The sequence below is a fragment of the Lissotriton helveticus genome, chromosome 7 (genome assembly GCF_964261635.1).
Source record: "Lissotriton helveticus chromosome 7, aLisHel1.1, whole genome shotgun sequence".
Lineage (NCBI taxonomy): Eukaryota > Metazoa > Chordata > Amphibia > Caudata > Salamandridae > Lissotriton > Lissotriton helveticus.
The window spans coordinates 101,267,592-101,287,922 of NC_136068.1; the positions used below are offsets into that span (position 1 = coordinate 101,267,592).

Consider the following 20,331-nt stretch of genomic DNA (forward strand, 5'->3'; position numbering starts at 1 on the left):
AATCCCCGTCATTATGGATTTTCTAGAAGGTTTGAGGAAAGTTTTTCATCCCTTCAGACCTCCTTCTCCTCCTTGGGAGCTTAGTGTGGGTCTTTCTCGACTGATGCTGGAGCTTTTTGAACCTATTCATAGTGCTTCTCTTAGCATCTGCCTTGGAAGGCAGCTTTCCTTGTATCCATTACTTCTGCCCGCAGGGTTAGCAAACTCCAAGCACTATGTTGTCAAGAACCATACACAGTTTTCCATTCCTCTAAGGTGGTGATGAGGACACATCCGAAATTCCTGCCTAAAGTTATTTTGGATTTCCACGTAAATCAAACTATTTTACTACCTACCTTTTTTCAGCGTCCCTCTTCTCCTGCTGAGAGGTCGCTTCATTCCCTAGATATCAGGAGGGTTTTGAAGGACAAAACTAAGGATATTAGCCAAACAGATCAGTTATTTGTAAACTAGGGCTCTATCCGTGCTCCTCTAGCTACCTCCAAACAATCCATCTCCCGATGGATTGTGTTATGTATTCAAATTTGTTACCAGAAAGCCAACAAGACTCCTGCTAGTAAGCCTAGGGCTCACTCTACCAGAGGAAAAGCGGCTACGGCGGCTTTACTCCGTAATATACCTATTACAGAAATCTGTAAGGCTGCCACCTAGAAGTCAGTCCATACATTCACAAAACACTACTGCCTGGACACTGAGGCCAAGGCAGATGCTCAGGTTGGACAAGCTTCCCTTCGGAATCTGTTTGCATAAAGGGAAATGTCACTTCTCTCTTTTCTTCCAATGCTTAGAGGTTTTTGGGATGGGCTTGCTAGTCTATTCAAATGCTTATGGCTATCAACAGAATTCCCCTACAAGAGAAGGAATAGTTTCTTACCTGTAACTCCAGTTCTCTTGTAGGGGTATTTCCGTGATAAGTCAGAAGCAACCCTCCATCTTCCCCGCTGCTAGAAGCAGACGTCTCCAGGATCCAGCCTAGGTGGTCACGTCTCTACACCCTAAAAATAAAACTGAAGTAACTGCCACTAGCTGTGCACCATGGGATACTGGTGGTCTCTGGAGACTCTTAAAGGCACGGTATCCATTTTCAGACATATAATGGCAGCCTATGGGGCGCTTCTCTGTCCAACCTTTTCATCTCTATCATGAAAAAAGGGGTTTTGTGAAGGAGTGTTTTCTATAGGTATTAAACTCCATACATTGCAACATTTAAAAAGTATTTGCTACCTTTTTTCACTTCAAGATGAAGTAATGGCCAGTGTAGCCTAGTTAGTTAGGCTGCTTAATTGTCTTTCTATCTCTTAAGTGTCTACACATGCCTTCCTGAAGAAAGGCGAAAGATGACAACTTAAGAAGATACATCTAACGAAGTGCTCCGGGGTCCCCGCTCGTGGGCGGGACAATTAAAATGCTTATGACTCATCACAGAAATACCCCTACAAAAGGGGTCTTGCACAGAACTCAGATAGATGTGTACTGTGCGGTAGTCATCTTGGCCCACCACTGATTTACATAATAATAGCACCAATTATTTACAGCGCTACTAAACAAGAAGACAGTGGTAAGAAGAGCTACCTAAATTTATAAAAGGAAGTACATATGTGGATATGTTTGCAACCATGTGTGCATGAATTATGTTTATAAAAGGGTGCTGTAAAGGAGTGTGACACTACAAGTGGAGGATGCTTAGTGCCCAGATTGTGCTACAAAGAGGAAGGGAAACATGCTGACATGCAAATTCTGAATCCAGTGCTCCATCTCTGCCCTATTTATATCACTGGCCCCAAGGTAATGTATAGGGGTGGTGGATAAAGCTGTATTATGGAAGGGTTGGGTTGGGAGAGGGATTTTTGAAATCTCGAGTGACACGTTCACCCTTCCCCATCGCTCATATTGGTACCTGTGGATAGCAGCCAAGTGGGGAATAATTGTGTTTTGAGGGTAGGGAGATGTGCATTTTCCAAGTATTATACTCCTTTGGCGAACTCAATCAGCTTTTTACACCCCTTTTCAATGCACCTGTCATTTGGAAGCTCGGGCCAGCATCCCAGTCTCATTGAAATACATTGAACTGCATAGATAATTTGAAAATTTACAATAGTAAAACTTAATTCTTTTTATGAAAACATAACCTGACCAGCATTTTACACTTTGTTTTTAAAAGGCCAATTTTGCTGCTATGACCCTCCAAGTTATTACTTCAGTTGATTGCGTTTCAGTATAGGGTTCAATTTCCAGTCCATTAACATCAGAGGAGGAGACTAAAAAAACGGAAAATTTGAGGGATATATGGCAAGCAGACTCAGTGGCGGCTCCTCCGCTATGGTGGAGGAGTGTCAGCCCCCCCAAAAAATCGTCCAAAAAGGAAAAAGAAAGCAACACTCGTTTTATTTCTCCTTTCCTGTCATCTATGGGGCGGGGCCTGGGGGTTGACAACACTGCACATGACGGTTTGCCAGCCATCTCCGGCCAGCCAAACCGTCATGCTCAGTGAAGCTCTGAGAGAGCAGGCACCGACTCCCAGTCTGCCCTGGAGCGCTAATCGAGAGTGCTCAGGCCAATCCTGAAGCTGCTCTCATGTGAGGGGTGTTTCAGGATTGGCCGCATGAAAAGCTGGCAGCCTGTGCCTGAAGAAGAAGGAGCAGAGGAGCAGGATGTGGCCGGCTGCAGGTAAGGTTTTTTAAAAAAGTATTCTATTTTATTTCCCCCCTGCCTTCGCGACCCCTATGCCCCCATCACCCTGCCTGCCCTGCCAGTCGAAGTAAACACCGGCCGCTACTGCAGGCAGTGACGTATGTTATAGGTCAAAGTAAGATACTGTTAGCATACTTCGGTATGAGTTGATGTTTTATTTGATGTTGGCAGGGAGCCTGGCTTATGGGAAAGGTTGTCACCTAGTCCCTGAGATATGTTTGTTTGCTATTAAAGAACTAAATATGTAATATTGTTGATTACTTCATTTCAGTTGTATTCTGTATACAAGAAGGCTATATTTCAACAAACCTTGCTCCATATCTGCTAAATCATTGACAGCTACATAAGGCCATACCTCATATTCCTGCTCTTTAGTTACGTATTTTCCATAAGGCCTTTGACATTAGATCAATTAAATATTAATTTGTCATTCTCCGAGTTCTCCACGTTATCCAAAATTTAAATTGTTTGAAGAAGTTAACTGGAACCGGAAAGAGATGGTAGAAATCAGAAGAATGATAGAAGTAAAAAAGCATGAATCTACAATATCATAAAAGTACTCACAAGAAATACAACTGAAAAAAGATTGGTTTGGCAGAACTAGTGTCTTCCTGAGGAAAAACATATTAATAGACATTTAAATTTCAGTCCACCACTAAAGCATCTGTTTGGATTAATGACACTGTTGTAACCTTTTCACACTTTTATGTAAAGGGTGTATTCTCTCATTTCTTTCAGCACTGACCTTACCCCTGAGAATCCCCTCTGGGTTGGGGCCTGGTGGGTGGGCTTCCTCGGAGCCGGTGCAGCTGCCTTTCTGATCTCTTTTCCACTCCTGGGATACCCGCAACAGCTTCCAGGTATGGACTCATACATTCCGCATTCAATTTCTGAAGGTCTACTAGACAAAAGATGTGTATTTATTGGTTGGGCTCCTGCATTTTCAGTCCAATTGTGAGCATCAATTGAGGAATCTGCTAAAGTGAACTACTTGATGGCACGTATGCTGATGAAAAAACACAGGATGAGGCCATTTAAGGCAAATTTAATACCTACTATAAATTAAATGAAAGCATCTTTAGAGTTCACCATTTTGGGATTTGTTATCCTCTGGATGATGTCATAGTGATGGCACAGAAGTGCAGCTCTTCCTTAAAGAAACAAACACTAAATTGGGTGACAAGAAAGAGACACATTTTGCTTAACTAGGCAATTACAAAACAACACCAAATAACACAATTCTGCTTCTGTAAATTAACATATGAAGGGCAAGGTTTTCTAATTGACTTTAAATGTCACCAATAATATATACCAGGGCCGAATTTACAATAACATTCTCATTACACATTGATGGCTTGTGCAGTGCTGGTGAAATGTCATTGAGAATGTATATATGTATGTATGTATGGGGTAGAGTGAGACCAGAATATCATTGTCAGAATATCAGCCTCCATAAATATTGTGTCGTAAATAATGTTTACAAAAGTATCTTTCTGTTGGAGTTAATAATACAAAATTTACACCGAGTGGGTTAATATTTTGATAAACGCTATTTAGGACAAAGCATGTATCTCAGACAATATTTCTGTATACTGTATTCTGACATATGACCATATGTTCTTTGCATAGCTCAAAGGCAGGAAAGTGCTTTAAAGAGCGAAAGACAAAGATACAATCAGAGATAGAGTCTAGGCAATGGGCGCATGAAAGGGTTCCCAGGGGGGCACAAATGCCTCTGCAAATACATGTCAATGAAGAAGGTATGAAAGTGCGGTGATGTTTATTTGCCACATTTCCAGGCTGTATTCATGTGCTTGAAACTCTTGAAGTGAGAACTGCGATAGGAGTGCGTTGGAGGCGGGAGTCAGTGAGTGTGCTGGCAGGGTCAGAGAGGTTGATTAAAAAAAAGTCTGTTTTGTGTTTTCATAGTCATGTAAGTGCATATGAAATAATGCACTAACAGCCTAATTGAAAAATGAATGCAGGTCAAACTAACAGGTGATAAATGTGCTCTTTTAAATTATGAAACCTCAGTTAGTAACTCCCATCACTGCAGATGTCTGTATGTGTTAAAGATCAGTGATAAATAATTAAACCCTAGTCGGTGTAGGGTAATAGTGACCTTTGTATCATAGTCAGGGCTTCTGGAATGATACAATTTGTGCGGTTTTGGTATGGATTTCCTGCATTTGCCACATTCTTCTTCCAGGGGATACTCATCAATAGTCATAAGCACTGAATAGTCCTGCACATTACCAGCAAGCAAGGCGACAGGGATCGCCGAAACGCGTTTGGTGGAGCACACAGCAATGCACATTTAAATTACGAATAAAGTTACCAGCGGCTACTGAGTCCGTTTCTCTCGTTTTTTGTTGGCGCGCGGATGTTGCGTAGAGAGTGGAAACTGGATATATATATATATATATATATATATATATATATATATATATATATATATATATATATATATATATATATATATATATTCACAAAGAATCCTCCTTTTACAGAGGGACAGCCGCACTCCACAACGAAGGTTGTATCCATTTAATTTAATTTAAAACACTGGCGGCAGTCCTGACATGTTTCATTCACATTGAACTTTTTCAAAGGTGCGCCGCTGACATCAATTAGGGCAATGAAACAACCAAGCTTAGTCACTCACTTTTAACATCCTCGCCCTCTAGTGGACGCCCGCAGTGGGTTCAGTGCATTGTGGTACTTGCGGTTCCATGTCCCAATAATTTTCAACCCTCCAGTGGGTGATGTAGGTAAATAAAACCCTTTCACTGTTTTTCAATGTTCGTTGTGTCTCTGGAATAGCCCATTTTCAAAGCTTCCGAAGTCCATGCCAAAGTTAGTCTTTGGCGGCACCTGTTTGCCCTGTCACTTTTACATGTTCCAAAACCAGGGTTCCACTTTGGGCAAACTCTGGCGCTCTCACTGGTGGTGCGTCGCTGAGGCTGAACCACGCCATTAAATATTCACAAAGAATCCTCCTTTTACAGAGAGACAGCCGCACTCCACAACGAAGGGTGTATCCATTTAATTTGAAACACAGCCGGCAGTCCTGACATGTTTAGTTCACATTGAACTTTTTCAAAGGTGCGCCGCTGACATCAATTAGGGCAATGAAACAACCAAGCTTAGTCACTCACTTTTAACATCCTCGCCCTCTAGTGGACGCCCGCAGTGGGTTCAGTGCATTGTGGTACTTGCGATTCCATGTCCCACTAATTTTCAACCCTCCAGTGGGTGATGTCAGTAAATAAAACCCTTTCACTGTGTTTCAATGTTTGCCGTGTCTCTGGAATAGCCCATTTTCAAAGCATCCGAAGTCCATGCCAGAGTAAGTCAATTGGGGCAATGAAACAACCAAGCTTAGTCACTCACTTTTAACATCCTCGCCCTCTAGTGGACGCCTGCAGTGGGTATATATTGTCATAAACACATATGTAGTATCTTCAAACATATATATATATATATATATACCAAGATATCCTTCTCCGTTGAAAAAGATGAGGGGACACGGCAGGGCTTCAGGGGAATCATTTATTGATTTTCTGGCATGACGCGTTTCGGCGGTAGCCTCATCAAATGCCTCCGTTGTTACACATTTAGTATTTTTCTTCTATTTATTTATATATATATATATATATTACCTACTGGCCGTCGGTAGTTATAGTTAGGAAATTCGTAACTTTTTTTACCAATAACTTTGGCGCCGGTTGACGAATCTTCGTGAATTTTTCAAAACTTATGGCCCGCTCCGGTCCGCTCCTATCTTGAAAGTTTTGGGGTGATTCGGCAAGCTGGGGTAGAGAAAAAAGGGAGGACTCTCTTTCCTAAATGGTGTAAATCCGTTCAGGAGTTTCTGAGAAAATAAAAAAATAAAAGTTTCGATATATAGAGGTGCGGTGGAACCGCCCACCCTCCCGATCACAAGGTTCATGCTAATTGGCTGTCAACACTCCAATCCAGGAAGTGTTGGTAGAACCGAGGCACAAGAAAACAGAAAATTAAGGCGCAAAACAAGAAAAGGGGGCAGCGTAGAAACATCCTGACCCCTTAGCCCTGCTCAGGGGGTCCCACAAGAACCCCCAGGTCCAAAAAAAGCATTTTTTTAAAGTAAAATCGTCAAGATTCGTGCACCCAGGACGAATTTCGGGCAGCAAAAAAAAAAAAAAGAATCGCAGGCTCCAGCTCCTCCTTATTATTTAGCCCCCGGGTGGGCCAAGACCGGGGAGCATGTAAAATTGAAATTGCGGGGCCCAGGCAGGCCCCCGCAGTCCCAGGGACCGCCACCTCCCAGGGCTTTCAGTAAATATTGGCGGGGGGTTCACGGGCCCCCTCAGCCACGGAGACCGCCACCCCGGGGCTTTCTTTTTTTATGTGTGGAGGGGCCTCCAAGGCCCCCCAAGCCCCAGGGGACCGCCACCCCCTAGGGCTTTAAAAAAAGTAATGCATATACCTGTGTGCGCGTTTTAAGTTGGGGAATTAATTTCCCGTCAATACTGGGGGTCCCTGGTGGCCAACTAGCCCACCAGGTACTGCCAGCAAGCTCCACAGGGCTGTGTTGCAGAGACGTGGTCCAGGCCACGCCCCTTGTTACACCTCTCTGCAACGTCGCTCTGTGGCGCTTACTGGAGGTACCTGGTGGGCTGTTTGCCACCAGGGACCCCCAGTATTGAAGAGGAATTAATTCCCCAACTTAAAACGTACCACAGGGCGCGTTTGCAGAGTGTCGCTTGGAGGGGGCAGGGCCTGAGGTGACATGTGTGCAAACACACCCTGTGGCGCGTTTTAGGTTGAGGAATTAATTCCCTTTCAATCCTGAGGGCCCCTGGGGACCAACTAGCCCATCAGGTACCTCCAAAAAGCGCCAGAGGCCTGTGTTGCAGAGAGGTGGTCCAGGCCAGGCCCCTTTTTACACCTCTCTGCACAGTGGGAAAGGGAGGGGGCGGGGCCTGAGGTGACATGTGTGCAAACACACCATGTGTCGCGTTTTAAGTTGGGGAAATAATTCCCCTTCAATCCTGAGGGCTCCTGGGGGCCAACTAGCCCACCAGGTACCTCTAGTAACTGCTAGAGGCCTGCGTTACAGAGAGGTGGTCCAGGCCGCGCACCTTTTTACACCTCTCTGCAATGCAGCTCTGTGGCGCTTACTGGAGGTACCTGGTGGGCTAGTTGGACCCCAGGGACCCTCAGGATTCAAGGGGACTTAATCCCCCAACTCAAAACGCGCTACAGGGCGCATTTTCACAGTGGTGATGGGAGGGGGCGGGGGTCTTTCTGCACCTCTGACTTAGAGGTAGTTTTAATCCCCCAGCCCTATTATGTGCTAGGGCCTTACAGAGGAGGTCATGCTAATCACAGGGGTACCCCAACGCATAGTGTTCCCTAGTGAATGTAGGTGTTTTCACTGTATTCTAAGTGTCTTTTAGCATAGCACTGGCTCTAGGCCTGGTTAGTCAGACCCAGTTACCACCAGTACCCATCTGAAAAAGTTGAGGGCACAAGATGATTTTGCAACAAGGCCTCTTTCTGCTCCTAGGTGTGTTTTTTCTACACGTCTTGCTTCTTCCTGCACTTTTCATCGTCTTTGTGGACTTCTGTTGCTTCTTTCTGCATTTCTTTCGCTTCTTTCTGTGCGTTTATTCTTCTTTCTTCACATGTCCTATCTCTGTAGGCATAGTTAGAAACTAGCATTTAAAAAACCTAAGAAATTCACTTAAAAAACCATAGGTTTCAGGCATGTTATAGTTAGAAATTAGCATTTAAAAAACCTTTGAAATTCACTGAAAAAACCATAGGTTTCAGGCACGTACTAACTAGAAATTAGCATTTAAAAAACCTTAGAAATTCACTGAAAAAAACATAGGTTTTTGTCAGGGGGTTATAGTTATTTGGACATTTCACTCGTACAAAACCATAGAAATTCACCCGTTTTAGTTAGTTCAGCAAACTATAACTCGCACGTCCGCAATGCACTGTTGATGACACCAATACTCACATATACTAGTTTAAAACATATGTACTTACTCATAAAGAAACTATTGAGACAGTTATTCACTCACTAACACATCCATACAGACACTCATCCACCCATACAGTCCTGCAAACATGCTGTCTTCAACACATACAAACAGTGAGCCACTCGTTCACTCGTAATACCCCCCACCGAACCATACAGACACTCAGACACTCCTACTGATACTCAAAAAAACCAACTAATAACCCATATAGACACTCATGTAGCTACTCACCAACCCATGCAGCCACATATACAGAAAGTGAGAGACTTATACAGATATTTACATATTTAAACATTAGTAACCCATGTATTCACTAAGATACATTTAATCACTCAGTTATGCAATCAATTTTACAAAAACAAATGCATCCATTTAGACACTCATATACCCATTTATTCTTCCATTGACCTTGAGATATACATATATAAAACATATTTAACATTCACTGGATGTTTAAAAAATAAAAAGATACAAGATCGTGCCTAGGCCCCGCCCCTTTATGGAAACACTCTGCAAACCTGCCCTGTGGCGCATTTTAAATTGGGGAATTAATTCCCCTTCAATACTGGGGGTCCCTGGGGGCCAACTACCCCACCAGCAACCTCCAGTATGCGTCAGGGAGCTGCGTTGCAAAGAGGTGTTCATAGGCCATGCCCCTTTGTACACAGGAGAGAGACTAGGTGGCGCTTACTGGAGGTACCTGGTGGGCTAGTTACTGTTACAGCTGTGGTACTCTGAGTATGTGTCTATGCACTTGCAGAATGAGTCAGGCATTCAGACAAGCAGTGGTACAGTCAAATGTGCACAATGTATGCGGTCCCCTAACCCCTTCCAGACTACCGAGTCTCTCCTGCAAAAGTCCAGGGAATAGTTATGCCTGTCTGGAATCACACTGTGAGACACACATTCACTGGATGTTTAAAAAAGAAAAAGAAACAAGATTGTGCCTAGGCCCGCCCCCTTATGGAAACACTCTGCAAACGCGCCCTGTGGTGCGTTTTAAATTGGGGAATTCATTCCCCTTCAATACTGGGGGTCCCTGGGGATCAACTAGCCCGCCAGGAACCCCTAGTATGCGCCAGGGAGCTGCGTTGCAGATAGGTGTTCAGAGGTCACACCCCTTTTTACATAGGAGAGAGACTAGGTGGCGCTTGCTGGAGGTACCTGGTGGGCTAGTTGGACCCCAGGGATCCTCATGATTCAAGGGAACTTAACATGGAGCCCCCCACACAGGTTATTATTATATTTTTTTGCTTGCCCACTTGCGTAATCTGAACTTACGCACACCACTTACTCACACAGAAATTCCAACACTCCTCTAGAGGTATAAATGAGCTTTAGTAATATTGTAGGCAAAGGCAATAAGTCACTGAAGCTAATACATTTTAAGGCACTGAGTGAAAGGCAATAGACAATGAATACACCACACTATATATCTATAAATATGAAACTGCGAATACAGGTATATAAACAGTTAATGTACAAAGCACCTCACCAGATGCGTCCGCACCAGAGAATTCAACATCCCTGGCCAAGCACTGAACACCAAGTCAGGAATCTGTAGAGACCGGGGGCTCAGGAAGTAATCTCCCCGGGCACCAAAGTTGTCCCGCGAGTGCGCCCACTCCAAGACTGAGTTCCTGAGCTCCACCCCACAGACACCGCTTTTTATAGTTTAAATCAACATGTTCGAGAAGCCTCTACCAGGCGCTCTCGCCCATCTATTCACAGGTGCTGGCCCCATGTCTGCATCAGACGCACCCAGACAGACCTGGCCAGATTCTTTTTGGGCTGTGCCGAGGCAAAAGACATTCCTTTCCCTATCTCCGGCCTTGGAGCTTTGCATGGCCATCCTCCCTCTGTCCTAGAGATAAGCCAAGAATGCACAAAAACACGCTGAAGGTACAACATAACCTCACGAGGCATCCTCGCGAGATGCCTCGCACCAGCTTGTACAGGTTTATGTGAAAAACATGTTTATTTTACTGCTGAAGTGTAACTACAGGGCAAGGCAGCACAAAATGGAAGTGCGATGCAACAAAATGGAAGATCAGAGAATTGCATGAAATCGAGGTGAACGTGTAATTTGAAATGCAGTACACGGTCCCCGGGGCTGGGTGGGCTGTGTGCGCCCACCAAAATATTTTTAGAAAGCCCCGGGGGGTTGCGATCCCCGGGGATGCGGGGGTCCCCCTGGGCCCCCACACCTATATTTTTCATATGCCCTGGGGCTTGGCCCACCCGGGGGCTAATTATTAACTAAGCACGGGAGCCTGCGCTTTGTTTTTTTTCATTTTTGCGGCTGGATCGACACACCCCGCACACATCTCTGCGTTTTTTAAAACAAAAATGCTTTTTTCGGCCCTGGAGGTCCTTGTGGGACCCCCTAAACCAAGGGGGTCAGGGTGTTTCAACCCTGCCCCCTTTTCTTGTTTTGTGCCTTTATTTTAATGTTTACATGGGCCTCGCTTCTACCGAGGCACAAGATGTCTGCCAACAGTTCCTTCTTTGGAGTGTTGACAGCTCGTGATCGGCAGGGTGCGCGAATCCTAATCTGCAGAGTGCGCAGATCCTGCGCGCCTCTACATATCGAAACTTTTATATTCTGATTTTCTAAGCAACTACTGAGCGGATTTACACCATTTATCAAAAAGAGTTCTTTCTGAACCAAGGGCTACCTTTTTGCCAAATTTGGTGTAATTCCGTTCAGCAGTTTGGACTGTAGCCGCGTCTAAAGTTTCCTATGGAAAATTGCATGAGGAAAACACGTTTTGGGACCCCCCTTTCTTCTTAGCCCTCCCTTGACGAATCATTCCGAAACTGTCAAGATAGGAGCTGACCGGAGCGGGCCATACGTTTTGAAAATTTCGCGAAGATTCTTCAATCGGCGCCAAAGTTATTGTTATTGTTATATGTACTTCTAAAGCGCGACACTCATCCAGCAAGGATATCACGTCGCTAAAAATTAAACAGTAAACCATCAGCAATTTTCCAGGGGCTATTTATCAATCTATTTAGGGAATAATGCAGTTTTTATTTTTTTTCTGAAAGTAAGGTAACAATCAGTACATCGTAGATCGATAGGCAAGTCATTCCAACACTTAGAGGCAAGGTGCGAAAAAGCACGTCCACCCATCCTAGATAGTTTTATTCGTGTGGTGACTGCTTTAGCTGTGGCTTGTGAGCGTAAATTCCGAGCTGGGGCATAGGGCTTAATTCTGTTCCGCAAGATGTAAGGACCAGTATTATGCAAAGTTTTATGGGCAATGCACAGCATTTTGAAAGATGCTCTTTGCCTCATAGGCAGCCAGTGTAACGCTCTCAGGCAGTTTGTGGCCGAATTGTACTTTTTCTTATCACAGACAGCTTTGGCTGCCGCGTTCTGGACCAACTGTAGTTTTGAAAATAAATAATCCGCCATACCAACAAACAGCGAATTACGGTAGTCCAGCCTACTAATCAGTAAGGATTGGACTAAGATCTGTCTACATTCCACCGGGATCCAGGGGAAGACACGTTTCAGCATTTTTAGTATGGCGAATCCTTTGCCACATATTGTGGTAACATGATGCTTCATGGATAACGTAGTGTCCATATGGATTCCAAGGTTTCTAGCGGTCAGGGTTGGGGTTGGTGGAGTGCCTAAAGTATTTGGCCACCAAGAGTTGTCCCAAAGCTTTTTGGATCCACCGAATAGAAGAATTTCTGACTTGTCAGCATTTAATTTCAGGCAATGACCATGCATCCAGTTAGATAGCTCTGACAAGCAGTTCTGTAACCTATTTTTAGCATCCTCTTCACCATTGAGGGTTACCATCAGCTGAGTATCATCAGCGTAGGAGCAGATATTAATACCCCATTTTTTGCCTATAGACGCCAATGAAGAAACATAAACATTGAACAACGTAGGGCTCAATGTTGCTCCCTGCGGCACCCCATATTTGATCTTCCGAGGAGTGGAGGTGAAGTTTCCTAAACAAATAGACTGGGATCTATTCGATAGAAAAGACTCCAGCCAGTTCAGGGCTTTACCTTGTATTCCTTTAGCAACTAGCATATTTATTAGCAATTTGTGGGAAACGGTATCAAACGCCGCTGATAAATCCAGTAATATCAGGGCGACCGTTTTGCCTTTATCAATCAGCATTCGAATATCGTCCATCGCAGCCAGTAGCGTTGTCTCAGTACTGTTGTTCGATCTAAAACCAGTCTGAGAAACGTCCAACAGGTTATTAATTTCCAGAAAGCTTGACAACTGTTTCGCTACCAATCGTTCTAGAACCTTTGATAGGTATGGAAGCTGTGAGATAGGACGGTAATTGGCTGGATCGTTTATATCCGTGCCGGCTTTTTTAAGTAAAGGGATTACAGCTGCATTTTTCCAGACTTCTGGAAATTCGGCATGTTCCAAGGAAAGATTAAGAACTTTTGTAACTGCTGGACAAATTACGGGAGTCAGTTGAGAAAAGATACAGTGTGGACAAACATCCCATGGTGATCCAGATTTAATGTCTGACATGGCCTTACTAACTTCTTCTTCAGAAAAAGGGCCGAAAGAAGAGCAACTGGCCAGCAGCGTGGGATCAGCATGGTACTCAACATGGTCCTGGCTATTATTTACAAAGGAGGCATAGATTTTATCAATTTTATCACTAAAAAAATCACTAATTTTGGAGCAGTTTTCATGTGAAGGAGTCAGATTTGAGGTGAGACTCGGAGGGTTACAAAGTTCCTTTACTATTTTAAAAAGCTCCTTTGAAGAATTTTTGTTATCTAGTATTCTTAAGGAAAAATAATCTTTCTTTGCTTTACGTATAGCTGTGTTGTATACTTTCAGCTGATGTTTATAAGTCGCTCTGTCTTCGGACGTTTTACTTAGTCTCCATTTGTGTTCTAGTGTGGTACATTTTCTTTTTTCAACTTTTAGGGCTGAGCCGTACCATTTCTCTGAAATTTTTAGTTTAGGTCGATCTATTGTACGTGATACTGAACAATGATCCAATGCTTTCTCAATGTTGCTAAGCAATTGACAAGTTACTTCCTCATTGGAAATTCCAGGACTAAAATTATGATCAAAATCTTCTTTAAATTTTTCCACAGAGAATTTTTTCCAACATTTTGTGGAATTTGTCGACTGGACGAACGGTCTTTTATTCTTTATAGGTAGGTTCAAATTAAATTCGATCCTATAATGATCCGTCCAAGTCAAAGCAGTTATATTTGTGATAGTAATATTGGATATATTAGTGAAGATAAGATCTAGCATATGCCCCGCTATGTGTGTGGGGTGTGCTATTTTCTGCGTCAGTTGCATAATTTCCATATCGGTTGCAAGGCGTTTGGTTAAGGGATTGTCATGGAGATCGAAATGAACATTAAAGTCACCAAGGACTATAATGTTTTTATGTTTGAGACAGACAGGAAGAATTTGTTCTAGGAGTTGGGTGCTAAAATCAATCGTACTACTAGGGGGGTTATAAATAATAGCACCTCCAAGGATCACCTGAGTATTAATAGAGATGGAAAAAGTCAGGACTTCATGCTTGCCTAGTTGCGTAACTGTTTCTTGACGACAGATAAAAATGTCTTTAAAAATCATAGCCACCCCCCCCCCCACCCCTCTTTATTGATCGATTCAAATTGACAATCTTATACCCACTGGGTAGTGCTGCCGTAATATCAGGGGTATTATGCTCACCAAGCCAAGTCTCTGTGATAAAAGCAAAATCAGGTTTAATCTCCTGTAGCATATCCCATATATTGGGAATAGAATGTTGCGATTTTCCTATGGTAACTAGGTCCTAACTATAACTACCTACTGGCGACCAGCGAGTAGGTAATATATATATATATATATATATATTCACTGAAAAAACCGTAGGTTATAGACCATATATAGTTAGGAATTAGCATTTAAAAAACCTTATTTTACTCACACAAAACCATTGAAATTCCATATATAGTTAGTTGCACTAACTATATATCGCGCACCCGCAATCCACTGCTGATCATGTCACATATTACATCATTCATGACATGGTCAGTGACATCACTGATGACATCACTGATGACATCTCAAATGACATCACTGATGACATCTCACTTGACATCAATGATCACATCACTGATGATATCATTCATGTGATAATACAATGCATCTCCTCACACTCTAATATAACCTCCGTTACACCCAGTGTTAAATAGAGAGTATCATTTTTGAAACCATTGACACACCAATACTAGTTACTACATACGCACTCACTGATTCCTATGTCTACACACACATTCACCCATAGATAATCTCCCTATTATGGCCAGAAGATCTATTGTACCGGAAGTAACGGGACCAGAGGGCAGGGAGATGGTGCCAAATATACAAACGAGATTTCGTGAAGTAAAACAAGTCTGCGTACATTGCAGTGGATTCATTTGCTACGGAGAAAGTAGCATCACTCTGATCAACAGAGCTATTGACAATCATGCTCATGTTTGTCCGAAACTCCCCAAACAATAAATTCTTTTTTTTTGTTTTCTTGCTCCTGTTGAGCCCTTTACAATGAATCGTTTTCGTTGCCCCCTCCGAAAAAAAAACAAAAAAAATATAAAACTGTTCAGAAAAATTCAAAAAAAGTAAAAAAATGTTCCGAAAAATAATAGAAAAAATATAAAACAACAAAAACAATTAAAAAAAAGTTCTTTTCAGAACTACCTCCCCGTTATTAAAAAATTGGTACAATATTTGCAACTGTGCCAACCTCTATTTCTCTTAGTTCGCTTCCCAGTTCGCTCCCCGGTACGCGAACCGGAAGCGAACCAAAATTTTTTTTTTTTAAAAAGAACAGTAAGTATAAGGGAAGGAAACAGACAGTTATGTTAAAGGATAGACAGCTATAGGGGAGTAAACTAGAGATACTATTACCCGTAATCCACTGCTGATGATGTCACATATTACATCATTCATGACATGCTCAGTGACATCATCAGCAGAGGATTGCGGGTAACAGTATCCCTAGTTTATTCTCTATAGCTGTGTTTCTTTTAACATAACTGTCTGTTTCCTTCCCTTATACTTACTGTTCTTTTTAAAAAATTTTTTTAGATCAGTCAGAAACAGTGAAAGTAATGAAATATAAAAGACTACGTAGAATATGAGCACTGTATGCAACAACTTTGACACTTACAGAAGACTCACCTTCTCCATGCCTCCTACACAGTTCTACATGTACATCATAAATGCAAACAGAACAGAATTAATTATACATGTTAAATGGTTTATTTTTGCTGTTCTCAGAATGTATCAAATTTCACTAAAAAAGTGACTTGAAGGTATTCATCATATAACAGCGGGGAAAAAAAAACACATTCAAAATGATTGTGTTTAAAAAACCCAAAAAACATTACAAATCAGAATTCAGAACTCCTTAAAGTTAACTTACTTTCCATGACGGCCAAGGATGTCCTATGAACAGCTTACACTCTGTTGTGCTGTTATTACTTTCAACCCGCCACTTTCTGAAAGAAAACCTCCATCGTTTTCAAAAACATGTTACATACAATAAATGACTTCTTGCTCTCTACCACAATTTTCCACAAGGCCAAATCTTGTCAGAGCCATGTATAACTCTTGGATTTCTTGTTAGCCAATCCCGTCTTTTCGCATTTCCGCAACTTTCAGAATTAAAATGTTGAAGATCATTTACACAATCCTGGACTAGTAATATCTTCCCCTTCTTGCTCAATCATGTTCTACATTTCCTATCACACTGATACTGCTTACTATGAAGCAGACTTACACTACCTTTATGACTAGTACAATTATTTAATTCTCTACATCACTTTTAATCACAAAGCAATGTAAAACAGTAGACAGCATTGCAGACTTACATTCCCTCTACTCCATGTTTTGATTGGCTGCTTCAATTAGCTTATAAAAAGAAACAGTTTTTCTGAACTCATTCAAAGTGCACGTATTTCTCCATAAAGTCCAGTGTTATGGTAAGAAGTTATGTCTCTGTACTACACTTATCCTCAAGGCCAAATCGTGTAGGAGCCATGAGAACTTCTTGAAATTCCTCAGAGCACATCCCGAGATTCTTTCCCTAAAATTTTGGTTTTAAAAACACCAGGTAAGAGTTTTTAAGGTCAAACGGCAATTTGTTTTTGAAAATTAAAACAGAATCATTGCAGAATGACCAGCCATTTCTACACTTTAAATAAGCTGTATAATGTCCTGATGTTATTGAAGGACCATCATGATATATAATTGCTACAGTTACAAAAGTCCTTCCTGATATTGACAACTGTGAAGCCACAAAATGTTTAATTAAAGTTGTCAATTTTGTTCCATCAGGCCTACATCGTTGGAACATTAAAATGACATACTGGCCATATGTTCGTATAAATAATGTGGACATCATTTCAGATTTACATTGGCTACACTCCATGTTGTGATCAGCTGCTTTTACTAGCTTATTAAAAGAGACTGATTTACTGTCTGGCAAAGTTAAATATATAAATCTTTCTGAGTCTACACTAGTAGTACTTGATACCCTACAGTTCTCGCAGTCATGCTGCCATTGATAAGAAAGCCCAAACAGGTGATCTACATCTACACCTTCATCATGCAATACATCAAGCATGTACATTAAAAACTCCTGACAATCTTGCTGACTATTTTGAGAGAATTGTGTTTGGCCTGAACATCTGTCTAACAGATTTCGAATTTCAGACACACTTTCTATGTTTGTTCTATCAGTGCTACATTTCTCTAACACAGAATTTAACAAACTGCAAAATCTTTGATCAGAATTGACCACAATCTCTTCTTTTACATTTTCTAGAGAAAACAAAACATTAACTACTACATTAGCATAGCAGTTGACACCAGAACTGTTTTCAAATTGAAAACCAACAACATCTTCAACAGAATCCTTTTTGTTTCTGCTTATAATTTCAGGTTCATCGACTTTTCGTCTTTTTGCTACAACCTCCCCAGTATTGGTCACATTTCTTCGTTTCCGGCCTACCACACGTTTCTCAAACAAAGGATACTGAGGCAAATGTGGCGCATACTCTCTTCTCAACCTATTGTATTCCTTAACACAATCTAGATCCGCACAAATGTTTGTGACATCACACTCAATCAAGTACAATCCCGATAAAGTCCTAACTCGTGACAATGCCACATATGCCATACCCTCCTTGAACACAGAACTGCCAATATTCACCAATGCACAGTCTACACTTAAACCTTGCGATTTATGAATTGTCACCGCATATGCCAAGCAAACAGGAAACTGCTTACGACGAACATATAAGTCTTTTACAAGCAAAAATCTAGCAGAACAACGAGCAATTAGCTGTACTTCCTCAATGCCATCAAATTTAATTTTTAAAAATTCAATTCCATCTCTATTTCTGTATTTCACAAAATCAACAACATTACCCATTGATCCATTTACCAGACCTCTTTCAACATGTAAATTCCTTCTTAAAATTATACGGCAGTTCAAGCACACATTCAGAGTCTTTTCAAAACCCGCAGTTTTAGATATACTCTTCTCTAATGAATCCAATTTTGTTTTCAGATTCTCAGACAAAATAATTGTTGATCCCATATGCTCTACTCTGTCAATAGCTTCCAATTTCACAATCTCTTGCTTTTCTAAATGCAACATTTTGTTGTTGAATTTGGCACATTCTGCAAGAGTTGGCATCAAACATATTCCAGATTTTTTCTCAGTAACTTTCTGAAAAATATTCTCAGGCACAACATCTTCGTCTGGATATAAATTTGTCAGTAATCGTGCATGTAAAGCTTCTTTCCCATGCTCGGTCACTTTTCCAATTCTAACATCTTGTAGAATAGTCTTGTAAACTTCATCCTTTGCCTGACGCATATTTTCATGCAGTTCAGCATAATTGAAGTTTAACCATATATTGACGTTGCCAATACTCCCTAAGCACTTCCTGGTATCTTCATGCGTGAGCATTTTGAACACAGGTTGCCCTTTCACTGGTGTCAGCTGCAGAAGATCTCCGAAAACAATGATGTGTTTGCCACCAAATAACACATCATACTCTGTTTTGAGAACTTCTTGCATTCTCAAATGCACAAAGGCAAGCATGACATTGGAAACCATGCTTACTTCGTCAATGATAAGAAGTTTCATTTTCCTCAAGACTCTTGAAACTTCAAAACAAGCATCTCCAGATAGCTTGTGATATTCTAATTTGTTGTCATGCTCCACTGGCAGCATCAGTAAACGATGTAAAGTAATCCCTTTAATGTTATGTGCTGCCAGTCCAGTTGGAGCGGTGACAACACAAGACAGCGATGACTCTGTCCTTTCCTGCAAATAACATGAAATTGCTTTAATAAGGAAACTTTTTCCAGTTCCCGCTTCTCCACTCACGTACAGTCGGACAGGCTTCAACGACGTACATGAGCACTCTTTCTTGTCATGACTTAATCCATGATCAATTTGCATGGTAAGTTCGTCATATATTTTCCTCTGCTCAACGTTGAGTTGTCTTTCCAACTCTTCTAAGTTAACCGCATCCTCCTGAGCATGTGCCATGGCTCTTTCCACTTCATTCATAGCAGTGGCAGCTTCATTTTCGATAAGAGGTCCTCCTAGTGGATCCTGACTCAATGAAGCAGAACTCTGACTGTCCTGAGAACTGTCTCTGGCAATCTCGGCTGCAATCGTTGCTTCCTGCTCAATTTCCACATTCAACATTTCTACATATTTGGGAAAAGCAGGACATTCTATGGTCTCCTTGGCAGCATTGAATGAGTCTTCGTAACAAAGGAAATCTCCAAGCAGTTCCTCTTCTGCACGCCAAGGCTTAAAAAGTTGCAAAAGTGCTAAATAGAAAAACTCCTTTTTTTCAGGAGATTCGCCACTCAATTTTCGATGGTTTATCAAGTGGCATTTTCTTTGCTTGACCAGACATCCCTCACTTCCTATTACAGCATACACTCCTTTCTCAGTATCTTCTTTGATGTTCCTCTTGAATATGTAATTTTGCAGAACCTCATACAGACAAACATTCTCGAGGTGACTGCTTCGATTTGGATAATATGTATCCAACATGTTGCTCTTCAAAATGTCGGTACTGTTTGGCTCCTTTTCCGCCAAATACTCAATTTCCCGCACAGGTTTCAGAACTCGATTACGCGTTGCAGCAAGACCAACACTCGCCCAAACGATACTCCTGGACTTGGCATAGAGACTTGCTGAAGACAACCGGTCAGAACATTCGTAAGCTCCGATTTCTCGATGCGACAACATCTTCAGACTGAAACTGTACAACTTCTTGCTGAGGCTCTTTTCATGGGAAATGTCCTCCCACATATCCTTCAATTCTGTCTTCTCTTTTTTGGTGATGTAAGATGTCACATACCGAGCCACAGCCATACAGTTATCAGCCACAAACTGTATATCCATGTTAGCATTCCACATGGACAAAATCACCGGGATGTAGTCGTTAATGTACTTAGACTCTTCGTTCCTCTTCAAATTGTATGTGTTTTTAGGTGATTTCTTCATCACATTATGTCGCAGCGAAGACATCAAACTATTCACTCTTCCTTTAGAAA

At 41.8% G+C, this 20,331-nt stretch overlaps 1 protein-coding gene across 1 annotated transcript in view; it reads left to right on the top strand.

Moving 5' to 3' along the window:
• The window catches only part of LOC144768159 (solute carrier organic anion transporter family member 4A1-like), a 269,403-nt gene that overhangs the window by 52,637 nt on the left and 196,435 nt on the right, over positions 1 to 20,331 (top strand). Inside the window, exon 4 of the mRNA XM_078651609.1 lies at positions 3,430 to 3,551. Within this exon, the coding sequence (XP_078507735.1) occupies positions 3,430 to 3,551 (122 nt within the window). The remainder of the gene's footprint in view (positions 1 to 3,429; positions 3,552 to 20,331) is intronic.